Here is a 13319-nt window from a genome sequence, read left to right as displayed (position 1 = left end):
TGGAGCCTGTGCTCCGCAACGGGAGAGGCCACAACAGTGAGAGGCCCGCGTACCACAAAAACAAAACAGAAAAAACAAACAAACAAACAAAATGGCTCCCAAACCTCCAGCCCGTACCCTGCCCCCACCCCTTATGTTCCCTGTAGCTGCCTCCAAGTATGGCCTCTCGAGAGCCGCCTCCCGGAAAAAGAAAAACAGGGAAGACCTCGTGATCAAGATCACCGAAACCTCAGAAGAGTTCCTCTCACAGGAGCCAGAGCTCTCACAGTAAGGCCGCTGTCCAGACCCCAGGAGCCCCACGTCATTCCCCTGTAGCAGGAGGAACATAAGCTAGACTCAAGAAAGCAGCTTGGAGCCTCTAGGTTGGGAAGGAAGGCAAACCTGACCCTGAACTAAGAAGAGGAGGGTTGGAAACAGCGACTGCTCTTCTGTGGGTTGCCAGGGATCCGACAGGACTGTCATCAGCTATTCAAAGTCACTGGGCTCCATATCAGTATCTCACAGTCCCACCCTTCCAACCTCTGGCCAGAGGTTTTCCTGACCGGGTAAACTGGAATCGGGGGTCTGTTCTGCCTGCACCTCCTTGCTCCTCTGAGTCTCCTCCCCCGACAGAGGGCTCTGACCAAGGTCCCTTTGACCCTTTGCCCAACCCTTGCCCTAAGCTCACATCTCAAGTCTTGCCTTGCCTCTGCCTCGGAACAGAGGTGGTGCCCTTGCTCCCCCAGCCCTGGCCAGCCATGGACCAGGGGCTGATGGGACTGCCTGGGCACCCTCTGTATCTGGAGTTCCTGGGGAGGCTGGGTGCTGAGGACCCCTGGCTTTCCTGCACCACCTGGGCTCCCCGGAGACCTGACAGTATTAGGAAGTGAGGGGAGGAGGCTCCCTGGGTGTTTGGGACCTGAGCCCAGAACTCTGAGATCAGCACAGACACCTGTGCCCCTTCCCTCCTCCTGTGGGTCCCTCCCAGCAGGTCACAGTCAGACGTGGACAGGCTGCCCAGCCAGCTCCCAAGCACCTTCTCTAGAAGCTATTCTTGCCATGACGAACTCCCTGGCGGGGAAGTGGGAAGCGGGGAGGCCACATGGCAACTGGAGATCAGGCAAGAGAACTGGACCCTCCTTTCTCCTCCCTGCCATCCTGGGGTTCACCACCTTGCCTGGGATCTGAGCTCTCTGCCTCCCACCCAGGTGTTTCCCAGCCTGAAACCTGGCTTGGGTGCACCAGGCCCTTGAGACCCCCTAGCCCCACCCCTGCCATGAAACCCCAGGCCCATTTCCCATGAATCCCACTCCTGGGCGTCTCTGTTCTCTCCACGGGGCCAAGCAGCCTGGCCCTCCCCTCCTCTGCACCCACACCTGTGGGTTAGAGCTCCTTCCCTTCTTCCCCCTCCTCGCCTCCTCGCTCCATGCCCGCTCCCCTGCCGCTGGGGTGGGAGGGCAGGTGGGTCATGAAGAAGGCACTGTCCACTCGGGTCTGGGAGCTGCTGAGCCCTTGAGGTGGGGCGGGAGGGCACCAATAACGACCAAAGAGAAATTCTGCAGCGATCCAACAAGAAGATTTGGGGCTGGGAGGAACGCTCTTCTTTCCTCCTCTTGGCTCTCACCTTCGGGGGCTTGCAGGGGGATCCTGGCAGCTCCAGCCTGCCACACCATAAACACCTTCTCTCCTTCCCTACCTGCCCCTTGCCTCACCTCCTCTTCTAGCTCCAGTTTTGATTCATTCATCTTGTTTTCCAGGAGAGGGTGACCCAAGGCTCTGGCCCACTCCTAGGTCTCAGGGTCCTCCAAACCTGTGGGGAGCGCTGAAGGGCTACTGACTCTCAGGCTTGAGGGAACTCAGACATATACTCATCCCTCAAGTCCCAAAAGGGTGCTGATTGCTGCTTTTTCTCTGCCTATTTATTGGTTTCCAAGGGAGCAAATCCTCAGTGGGGATACAAGATATTAAAAATATATATATATTATTTTTTCATAACTTATGTGTCTTTTAACTTATTGCTTCTCTTCCTGTTTCTGCATAATCAGTGCTATGTATTATACTATCTGGAGAGACAACACATACCCCAGCCACGCCACCTGACTGGCTGACTATCTTGGGGCAATGGCCCCTTCTCCCCGCCAAGGGATGAATAAAGTGCTGAGATTTGTCCATGGATAAAGCTGTGTGTCTGTTTTTATCTCCCCTCTCAGGATTGGTCAGTCACTGGTCAATCAGGTTGACTACAGGACTTTGGAAATTCTCCAGTTATGGGGAAAGGAGTCCAGGGACCTATTTATACCTTCAAACAATGCAACTTGGACACAAAATGTTCTCCCGCCCCACCATCCTACAAGGAGGCTGTACCGGTGTGACCTATGTTCCCAGCGCCTCCCGATATGCCCAGGCACCACGTGGCCGCCTCAGCAAGCACAGACACGGGGGATTCCCTATGTGGTGGCAGTTCTCCCCTCAAGCACTTCTGTCCGACTGTGCTGGCTGGCACAGCCCAGAATATTTTCTGATAGGTACAGGCCTAATCCTGCCCAATCAAATTCTAGATCAACAAACAAGGATTGAGGGCCTTATCTAAGCCCAGCCCTGTGGTAAGACACCTCTGAGCATTCCCCACCCCGCCACCTCGAGAAGCTCACTATCAGGTCAAGAGAGGAGCTATCTGCTCAGGGTAGCCAGCTGAACTTCCTCTCCAAATGAAGAAGGCAGGGGAGAGGGGCTGGTTCAGGGAACCCGGGGATCAGAACAGGAAGAAGAGATGTCTCAAGGACAGGAATCTTGGGGGTGAAGAGGGGCCTTTAAAGCATTCGTGTCCTGGCTCACCCACTCACTGGAATGAGACCTCAAACAGAGCCTCACTTTTCCCATCTGTAAAATGAGCATACAGCTTCCCTACTTACCTAAAAGGGTGTCTGGGGATCTGACAAGATGGCTGGGTTCACTCCTACCAGGAATAGCACGTGTCTTGATTGAGCACTCCGAACTGTAACAGCTCAACAAAGGTAAAGGATTATTGGTGACGTCGTTATTGTTATTACAGCAGATGTTATGGATTAAAGACAACCCACTAGTCGAGAGACTAAAATCAGGCAAATAGGCCTGAGGCTGGCTCTCTCAGGGCACAGCACAGCCATGCCTCTGGGCTGGAAGACTAGAGACTTCCATTCCAGGTTCATCCATTCTCCTGAGGCCCCTGAGGGATGGGCTCCGCTCTCAAAGCTCAGAAGAGATGGTGGATAAACCCCATTCTTATTCAGGAAGGGCCTGGGAACTGAGACCAGCTCTCTTACTTATATCATCTTTGTTTTCTATTGTATTAATTTCTGAATTACTACTTACCTTTGTTTTCTATTCTGTTAATTTCTGAATTATGAATTTCTGAATACTAATTTGAATTTCTGAAACTGAATTCCTAATATCTATAACATAAAAAATAACCTATTCGTCATTTCCTTTCTTCTACTTTCTTTGAATTTATTATTTTTATCAGTTTTTGACTTGTTGAGTTGAATCTTTAATTTTCCATCTTTCTTCTTTTTCAATATAAGATTGTCTAAAGACCATAAATTTCCTTTTATGTACTATTTTGACTGCTTCATATTAGCATTTTTTATTAGCATTTAGTTAAAACAATTTTATTCTTTGACGCATAAGCTGTTTAGAAAGCTCCCCACACAAGGGTCACGTATTTCACATTTACTGAGCACATACTTGGTCTTTGCCTGGCCCTGCTCTGGATGCTTAGGGAGACATCAAATCCAGCCAGCATTTATCTCTGTATCCTGGCCTCCCTAATCCTCTACTTTAGCTATGCTTCCATTGCCTACTTTTGTGCCTTTTATCCTCTAAACTCCTTGTGGGCAGGGATTGCACCCCATTACGTCCCCAGGGCCTAGCACAGTGCCTGACCCATAGCAGGTTTTCAATAAAAGTAAAATTAATGAAAGAATGAATGAATGATGTACCTCCCCAACCAAGGTCTCCTAGCCTAAAAGTCCCATGAAGGGAAGGGCATATCTCCTCAGCCTTTGTGTCCCTGGTGCTAATGTAATGCCTGGCAAGTTGAGGGAGCACAGTTAGTGCACAGAGAGAGAAGGGAGAGGGATAGAGAGAAAGAAGAGGAGGAGTGCAGAGAGGGAGGGAGGGACGGAGGGAAGGGAAATAATGACTTCCCTACCCAAACAAGGACACTCTCCCGCCCCTCTCCTGCCAGCGGAGGATCCTGACTAGTTGCCAGGAAGGCTGGAGTCTGATTCCTCCTCCTCGTGCAAGTTCCCTCCTTCCTCCTCCTTCCCAAGCACAGTTAGTGCACAAAGACAGAGAGAGAAGGGAGAGGGATAGAGAGAAAGAAGAGGAGGAGTGCAGAGAGGGAGGGAGGGACGGAGGGAAGGGAAATAATGACTTCCCTACCCAAACAAGGACACTCTCCCGCCCCTCTCCTGCCAGCGGAGGATCCTGACTAGTTGCCAGGAAGGCTGGAGTCTGATTCCTCCTCCTCGTGCAAGTTCCCTCCTTCCTCCTCCTTCCCACTCCTGGCCTCCAGATTGATTCAGTGAACACCTAGCCAAGGGCACAACCCCTGCTCTGAGTACAACAACAAAATAAGCCCCTACCTGGGCTTGGCTCTTTCTTCTCCTTGGTCTCTGGTCCTCCCAACTACCTGTGAGATGGGTTGGACAGGTATCATTAGCAGAGGCCCAGAGAGGCCTAGCACTGTAACTTTGGTCACCCAGCAGATAAGAGGCAGCATGTTGGTTCCCTGGAACAATTTTTCACCTGTAGACTACCTGCCACGGGGACAGTAAAATGGCCAAGCCCAGGAGTTGGTGAAGTGCAGACTGAAGGTCCCGAACTTCAAACACAAAGGGTGCTGGAGCTGAGTGGGTACCCAACAGCTGGTGTCCAGCCTGAGCCCCCAGGCACAGTGAGGAAGATCAGGGCTCAGGGGTCTTGGGCCAAGACTAAGTCAGTGCCCTAGTAGTTCCAGAGAAATCTTCCTCTAAGGGGCTCCCGGGGCCAGGGCCCAAGGCAGGCCCTGTGTGCTGGGAGCTGACCACATGACCTCCCTTCCTGCCTCTTCTGGTCTATGTAGGCCTGAGGAAAAACAGCTGGAGGGGAGGCAGTCCCTGTGTTTGGGAAGCTCCAGAGGCTGACGGGGGGAAACAGAAACAGAGAGACAGAACCAGAGATACCTGGGCAGAGCTCAAGACCTCAGCACTGGGGCCTGCAGAGCGGCTGGGGGACTTAGTCAAAGAGGGCTTCCTGGAGGAGGGGAGGGAGGCGGCTTGGGAGGAAGGGTTGTCTGGTCTGGCCAAGAAGACAGTGGGAATGGCCTGGGGGCGGGAGTGGAGCAGACTGCTCAGCCTCCGGCATGGGCAAAGAGCAGGCGGCAAGTACCAGGCTGGGCAGAGGAATGAGAAAAACTATGGGGGCATGTGTCATAATGTGGGGTAACCCCTGAAACCCCCACCAGGAGATAAGCCAACAGGGGCAGGCACTGTGCCTTTTTCAACTGTGCGTCCCAGCGCCTACTAGGGTGCCAAGCACACAGTCAGCGCTTACTAAATGCTGAATAAATGAATGACGGCATGAACGGCAGGTGACTGCAGCTACTGAGGGATGCAAGATTTACTCGGGAAGGACTTTTTGAGCACCTACTATGTGCTGTGCCCTGTGCTAGGTACAGCAGGGAGGAATGGGGTAAAATGGGGTCCTTGCCCTCAAGGGGCTTCTGACTTCTGGCCAGGATCCAACTCATGGTCCCCTGTCATGAGGAACCCTCTGTTGTGGCCGACCACGTGACTGATCCCTGTGGGACCTTGTGCAACGCTGGAGTTGTTTCTTCATCTGCAAAATAAAGGAGTAGATGAGTGCTCCTGCAGATCCCTCAGGGTCAGCACCTTGACGGTCCCCTTCTGCTCATCCCCCGCATACTCACCTCAGTTCCCTGGGCAACACGCCCTCCTTGGAGGCAGCAGTCAGAGGCATTGAGAAGTGTCCAGCAGAGAAAATCCTGGTTCTCGCTGTGTGGTCTTGGGCAAGCTCTGGGAGACAGAGTACCTGTCTCGTAGATCTGGTGTGAAGTTTTAAAGAGATGATGTATGATAAAAGAACTTAGCGCTGTGCCTGGCACATGCTAAACGCTTAAAAATAACAATAATAGCAAATATGCTAACTGTGGGAGCCTTTCCCCTTATCCCAATGGAGTTGGAACTTGGCCAGGAGTGGTTAGGCAAGATCTGCCCAGCCTCACTTGCATCTCTCTCCCCCCCGACCCCGCAAGGAGAGGCCAGGGCTCAGAGATCTGTTGCGGGGAGGCTGAGGATTAGAGAAGGGAAGGGAAGGGAAGGGGCCCAACCGTCCAGTTCCCGGCGGAAGATGACCGCCCACATTCCGCTAGGGAAAGGTCAGCGCCCGCCCGACTTGCGCGCACCTCGGCAACCACTGCCCTCTGCCGGCCGCGGAGAGACCAGCACGTCTTAGGAGCCTGAGCCTGCAGAGGCTTCCGCTCCCCTGGGGAGGGTGAGGCCGGAATCAGGGAGGGGGTATGCGTTTCCCAGCGCTGAATCCATAACCCAGATCCCCGCACATTTAGCGCAAATCTCAGGCCTCAATGCTCAAAGGCTCCCGGGGCTGAGCCCTCAGAGCTGGGGCCACAGACTAAGCCATCTCCTCTCCCCACCACCACGCCCCCGATCATCGCCCGCCCGCAGGGGCAGGCTCAGCACCTTCCACCGAGAGGCTGCCGCAGCCCACAGGCCTCAGAGACCCTGACCCCACCTGGAATACTCAGCCCCCAGGTGTGGCTCCTTCTCATTTGTCAACCCAAACATCACCTCCTCAGAGAGACCTGCCCATCTAAAAGAGCCCTCACCCCCACTACCTGCAGACTACATTTTTTTTTTTTTTTTTTTTTTTTTTTTGCGGTACGCGGGCCTCTTACTGCTGTGGCCTCTCCCGTTGCGGAGCACAGGCTCCGGACGCGCAGGCTCAGCGGCCATGGCTCAAGGGCCCAGCTGCTCCGCGGCATGTGGGATCTTCCCGGACCCGGGCACGAACCCGTGTCCCCTGCATTGGCAGGCAGACTCTCAACCACTGCGCCACCAGGGAAGCCCTGCACACTACTTTTTATTTTCTATTGCATTATTACCCTGTCCTGTGTTCTTCATAGCACTTAGCACAACCTGCTTTGTCTGTTGATTTTCCTTTCTTTAATGTATCACCTGGGATCTGGTCAGGAAAAGAGAAACCAGGCTAGGCATTTCAAACAGAGAGGATTCAACACAAGGAACTGAAAGTGTGGGTATTGAAGGTGTGAAGAACAAAGCAGGAAAGCAGAGGTATTCTAGAGATTAGTTAACACTGAGGCAACATCATCCCTAGGGCTGAAAAGGTGGCCTTACCCAAACCCAGGAGTCCCTAGGGGGCTGGTTCTTGCACGTGGGGCAGGGAATGGATGGGTAAAACATTTTCCTTCTACTGGGAACAGTTGGGACTTAAAGACCGGGTGATTACTCTGACGAGGTGGCCAAGGCCCATGTGGGCTTCCAGAAGGTTTACTGCACGTGCATCCTGGTGGAGAATGTGTAACCCCTGAAAACCCCCTGCTGGAACCCTCTGTTCAGAAACACAAACGTTTCCCAAAAATAAACAAGTGAGACTACATCAAACTAAAAAGTTTCTGCACAGCTAAGGAAACCATCAACAAAATGAAAAGGCAACCTATGGAATGGGAGAAGATATTTGCAAGTCATATCTTTGTTAAGGGGTTAATATCCAAACTATGTAAAGAACTCATATAAATCAATAGCAAATAACAATAATAATAATGACCTACTGCATAGCACAGGGAACTCCACTCAATACTCTGTAATGGCCTATAAGGGAAAAGAACCTAAAAAAGCGTGGATATATGTATACGTATAACAGATTCACTTTGCTGTACACCTGAAACTAACACAACATTGAAAATCAACTATACCCCAATAAAACGTTCTAAAACTAGCAAATAACAATCATCATCATCATCATCATTGAATTTAAAAGTGAGCAGAGGAACTGAATAGACATTTTTCCAAAGAAGACACACAGACGGCCAACAGGCATATGAAAAGATGCTCAACTTCACTCATCATCACAGAAATGCAAATCAAAACCACAATGCGATATCATCTCACACCTGTCTGAACGGCTATCATCAGAAAGACAAGAGGTAACAAGTGTTGGTGAGGATGTGGAGAAAAGGGAAACTTGTACACCGCTGGTGGGAATGTAAATTGGTGCAGTCACAATTGGTGTAAATTGGTGGAAAACAGTATGGAAGTTCCTCCAAAATTTAAAAATAGAACTACCATATGATCCACTTCTGGGTACTTATCGGAAGGAAACAAAATCACTATCTTGAAGAGATATCTGCAGTCCCATCTTTATTGCAGCCAAGATATGGAAATAACCTAAGTATCCAACTATGGATGCATGGATAAAGTTGTGGTATATATACTACTCAGCCATAAAAAGAAGGAAATCTTGCCATCTGAGACGACATGGATGGACCTTGAGCACATTATGCTAAGTGAAAGAAGTCAGACAGAGAAAGGCAAATACTGTATGATCTCACTTACATGAGGAATCCAAGAAAAGCAGACTTACAGAAACAGAGAACAGATTGGTGGTTGTTAGAGATGGGGAGGGTAGGTGAGGAAAAAGGAAAGAGAGAAAGAAGGAAGAGAGAAAGAAAGAAAGGGAGAGAGAGAAAGAAAGAAAGGGAAAAAGAAACGGAGGAAGTGGGGAGGAATGAGAGAGAGAAGCAACACCTCCCCCATTTTGATTGGTATATTTTTGTACGATAATAATTTTTTTCAAAGGGAGAAACCTGCCTCTCCCTGTCCCAACTAAGGCACAAGAGTTTGGTGGATATTACCGTAGCCACTCAACTTCTGTCCCAAAGAGAGCAAGAAAGAACCAGAACACTCCTGCCGGCTCCTCCTCCCCGCTCCCAGTCCTCCAGCCTTTGACAGGTTTATGGCAGCTGCGGCTCAGCTGAGGCCTAAAAGTCAGGGACCCCCCTGTCATCAGCCCCCACCACCAAGGGATGCGTGCCACTCAGAGCCAGCACTCAGCATTCACTTGACAAATATTTATTGAGGCCTATAGTGTACCAGGCATGTTTTAGGCTCTGGGGAGAGAACATGAACAAATCTGCCCAAATCCCTGCTCACGTGGAGTTTACATTCTCATGGGGAGAGACAGATAAGAAAGAAACGTATTATAAAAGATACAGATGGCAATAATAAATGGTATGGAGAAAAATTAAGTGGCAGTGTGCATAGGGAATATTGGGGGTTGGGGGGAGTCACAGGAGGTCAGGGAAAGCCTCACTGAGAAGGGGACATTTCATCAAAACCCAGACAGGGGTGAAGCAGAGAGTCACATGGATGCTTGGGGAAGAGCATTCTAGCAGAGGAAACAGCAAGGGCAAAGGCCCTGAGGTAGGACCCTGCCTGGCATGTTTGAGGACCTGCAAGGAGGCCAGTATAGCAGCAGCAGTGAAGGGACAAGGGGGAGAATGGGAGGAGACTGGTCATGCTGGGGGCCAGGCTGTGCCCGGCCCCATGGGCATTACTGGACTCCAGCTTCAACTGAGTGAGATGGAGCATTTGGGATGGAGAGTCAGATCCTGACTTCTGTGGTAAGGGGCAGAGAACCAGAGCAGAACAGTAAGATCTGGAATTTTCCCAGCCAATATTTGACAAGAAATAAAAGAGAGAAAGCGCCTTCTCTGCCAGCCTTTCTTTTACCCCGTAATTTCCATTTTGGAGAATCAAAGGACAAGCCGTAGGGCACCTGCCCCCATTAGAACCTAAGCTCCTAGAGGTAGGTGCCACCCTGTGTGACGTGCTCACCACTGCACCCAGAGGTTCTCACAAAAGGGCCTGGCATTCAGCGGGTGCTCATTAAAGATCTGTGGAAGAAATGTGCAGATGTACCATGAGGGAACCTCCGGAAACTTGTAATAGGCTCCGCGGCCGAGGTGTGTGTCAAGGACGGTGCTGGGCACCTAGCAGACATCGCCCCCTTTCCAGGAGAGCTTGAGTGCCTTGCGCAGGGTCACCCCGAGGCCGAACGGGAATCAGACGGCAAATCTGTCTGACTGCAGGGCCCTCGCCCCCTTCTCCCTGCCACAGAGGCCCAGCACACCCTGTCAGGCCAGTGGGTCACGCCCAGCTCCCTCTGGCTCGCCCAGGGCCCTCAAACACCAGCCCAGAGGGGGAGGGGGCGTCCCTTTGCCTGTCCCTCTGAGGGTCTGTGAGTCTATGGGTAGCGGGGGTGGGAGTCTGACCCTCCGTGGAGAGGGTGTATTTCTGTCCCACTGGGAATCTGGCCCTCCTGGCGCAAGGTCGGTCCTCCGGATCCCACCTCCACCCGCCCAGCTGGTGGGACTGTACCTGTGTTTCACCCCCGCCCGGCCGGTTCCCATTCCCGCGGACCTGCCTCGCATCTCCATCCGCGGGCCCCGAGCGCCCCCAGCCGACCGCTGCTCCGCCTGCACGTCCACGGCCAGCAGGAGCCCGAGGGCGTCGGCGCAAAGGGGCGGTGCAACGGGAAGTTCCCGACACCCAGGAACCACAGGGGAGTCCCATCTTGGATTGAGTGGGGATTACCTGCCACACACAGTAAGGGGACAGGGCACAGACCTCACAGATGCATCCTCCCGGCCCTGGGACTCTCCTGCAGGCTCCCTGGAGCATTTTCCGGGGCATTGGGGGTCTGAGCCTTGAGAGAGGTGGGTAGAGAACGCCAGGGGAGAGGGGCAGGACCGGGGGTCTCGGGGCCAGACCACAGTGGGTCCTCTGCCCCTGCCTGGGACTGAAGAAAACCCAGGCTGATCCCCACCCCCAGCCTTAATCCCTCTTTTCCCCTGCGTCTTCCTCTTGTCCAACCCCTTGCCAATCATATCCCTCCCCAAAATGGCTTTCCTTCCAAATCCTCAGAAGTCCCAGTGCCATCAACAAGGCCATCGCACATCCCATCTTGGCACTGAGTCAGGAGCTTGAGAAGGGGACAGAAGGTGGGTGAGCGGGAGGGCAAGGTCAGCCTTTGGAGAGGACGACATATGCACGGCTCACAGCTGTGTGCAGACGTGAATGCACGTACACAGCATGTGCACGTGTGCACACCTGCGCTTAAGTGGTGTATACGTGAACACATATGCACAGATATGCCCGTGGGTGCACATGTGAGTCACATGCTCACACATGAGCATTGCATGCACACCTCCATGCCTGGGCACAGGTATCCACACCTACAAGCAGGCGTCCTTAGGTAAACACAGACTGATACAGGTCTGCCATCAAAGCCCACATCTGCACACTTGGGTACACACACACACCTCAGTGAGTACTCATGTGCACACACGTCTATACATGCCTGGAGGAGAACTAGACTCTGGAGTCAGAAAGACCTCAGTTTGAACTCTGGCTTGGCTTTACCACTCTCTTGCTCCGTGATGTTTTGTGTGTGCAGCTTTTCAAAGCCTCAGTATCTCTGTCTATAAAGTGGGTAATAAGGGTGCCTGTCTATCGGGTTGTAAGGATGAAAGGAGCTAACGAATGGATCAGGCCCGACACGTGGTAAGCGCTCAGCAGTGGCAGCAGACAGACCCCCATCCTCAGGCCTGCGTGTGACAGTGACTATAGGGTAACCAGAAGGGTTTCCATCTAGGGATTGAGGCAAGGAGGCCCCCAGCACAGGCACAGACGCGTGCACACACGCCGGGGCTGCTCTGTGTTCCTGCTGTTTGTGCAGGCTGCTTAGCTACGAGCTGTGCTGAGGAGCACGTGGGCCCACACGGGAGCCTGGCCCTCCCACCCCAGCCTGTTGGGACAGGGCCTGGCCAGGATTCATTCCTGCATTCCTGCTGCCTTCCCTCTTCCTCTTGGCCACAGACAGTTGGGTTACAAAATGGAGGATTTAGGGAGCCACTCACCCTCCAATCCACCATAGGCTTTGCCCTGCCCACAGTGAGTTAGGGGTGCTGCAGGGGCCCTCCCTGAGACAGAGGGAGCCTGGGGTCCTCCTTGGGGCTCTCCAGCTTGCCTGACACCCCCTCTCCATCTCCTCACAAGCCCAAGGCTGCTGAGACTATACCCCTGGTGGGGTGAGAGGTGGCAGGCCCTACCCCCCACACACACACATGCCCCCCCATGGCCTCCTGGGAGAAGGAAGCCGGCCAGTAACCCTGTGAGCTCCTTTCCCAAGGACTCTAAGTCCCCTCACAAAACCCTGCCCCCCAGGCCACTCCCATGGCCACCCTAGTGCCCGGGGCTGGTAGGGAGAGGAGCTCCCTAACCTGGGTCCAGAGCAGAGAGCAAGCTGGGCTCACAGGCTGGCTCTGAAGACCACACAGCAGGTCACCCCTTGAAAGTGTGCCTTTCCATCGCCAAGCCCCCAAACTATCAGGCCCCACAGGGATGACTGGGACTCTTCCCCTTGCCTGTCTTCACCCCCAGGTGAAGGGCAGGGAGCACGTGGCAGGAGCCGCTGCCATACTTCATACAGTGACAGTGGCGTACATACTGCCATACTGCAGACAGTAAGAGCCCCTTTCTTTGGTAAACTGGCCCAAAGATAGCGGGTACAACCCACCCAGGCCCTTCCCCTTCCAGGTCCCTTCAAAATAGGTCAGGGCCACCTCACACCTCAGGTGTAGGGTTGTATGACAGTAGCACAGGCATCCCAGGGGTGACACCCAGCCGCAGAAGTGTAGCCAACCACCTTATTTTACAGATGGAGAGACTGAGGCCCAGAGAGAGGAAGGGCCTTGCTCTAGGCCCGCAGTGGAGCTGGGCCTCCTGACCCCTTGCCACCCTCTTTGGAGACAGCCGGGGCTCTAGCAAATCTCCCACTCAGAGCTTTGCTCTGTGCCCTGGGACTGCCTAACTGGTCGGGTAGAAAGAGAAAGAGATAATGCACACCCCCAAATCAGCTGATACTCTATCGGGAGGAGGAGGCTTAAGGAGGCTTCTTCCCAGGGCCTAGCCTTAGGGCTGACAGGAGTAACAGTGCCCAGACAGGGTCCCTTCTGGAATTCCAGGGGCCTAGAGCATGCCAGAATGAAGGGGTCACTGGTGTGACCACAAACAGGCCTGGGTTTGGAAAGGGGGACCCTGAACATATTCTGAAACCCATACCTTCTCCACCACTGCGGCCTTGCAGTTGTAAACCCCAAAAAATGTGGAGATAAGAAAAAGGAGGGCTTCCCTGGTGGCGCAGTGGTTGAGAGTCCGCCTGCCGATGCAGGGGACACGGGTTCGTGCCCTGGTCCGGGA

At 53.1% G+C, this 13319-nt stretch overlaps 1 protein-coding gene and 1 long non-coding RNA gene across 5 annotated transcripts in view; one reads left to right on the top strand and one right to left on the bottom strand.

The window, feature by feature from the left end:
* Positions 1-2161, top strand: part of LOC114486491 (keratin, type II cytoskeletal 80) — a 4652-nt gene extending 2491 nt beyond the window's left edge. The window contains exons 5-6 of the mRNA XM_055085623.1: positions 147-267; positions 971-2161. Of these exons, the coding sequence (XP_054941598.1) occupies positions 147-267; positions 971-1232 (383 nt within the window). The 3' untranslated portion in view covers positions 1233-2161. The remainder of the gene's footprint in view (positions 1-146; positions 268-970) is intronic.
* The window catches only part of LOC114486493 (uncharacterized), an 8155-nt gene extending 1800 nt beyond the window's left edge, over positions 1-6355 (bottom strand). Inside the window, exons 1-4 of one of the 4 annotated variants that reach the window (XR_003680352.2) lie at positions 5930-6355; positions 4768-5838; positions 4605-4651; positions 2892-2983 (exon numbers count right to left, since the gene is read on the bottom strand). This is a non-coding gene — a long non-coding RNA (uncharacterized lncRNA). Of the gene's footprint in view, positions 1-2354; positions 2984-4604; positions 4652-4767; positions 5839-5929 lie in introns of those variants that run through there. The other 3 variants (XR_008617702.1, XR_003680353.2, XR_003680354.2) reach the window with 3 other exon arrangements.
* Between the last annotated feature and the right edge of the window lie 6964 nt (positions 6356-13319).

Source organism: Physeter macrocephalus, chromosome 6, assembly GCF_002837175.3.
Source record: "Physeter macrocephalus isolate SW-GA chromosome 6, ASM283717v5, whole genome shotgun sequence".
In the NCBI taxonomy this organism is placed as follows: domain Eukaryota; kingdom Metazoa; phylum Chordata; class Mammalia; order Artiodactyla; family Physeteridae; genus Physeter; species Physeter macrocephalus.
This window is presented reverse-complemented; position numbering and strand designations above follow the sequence as displayed.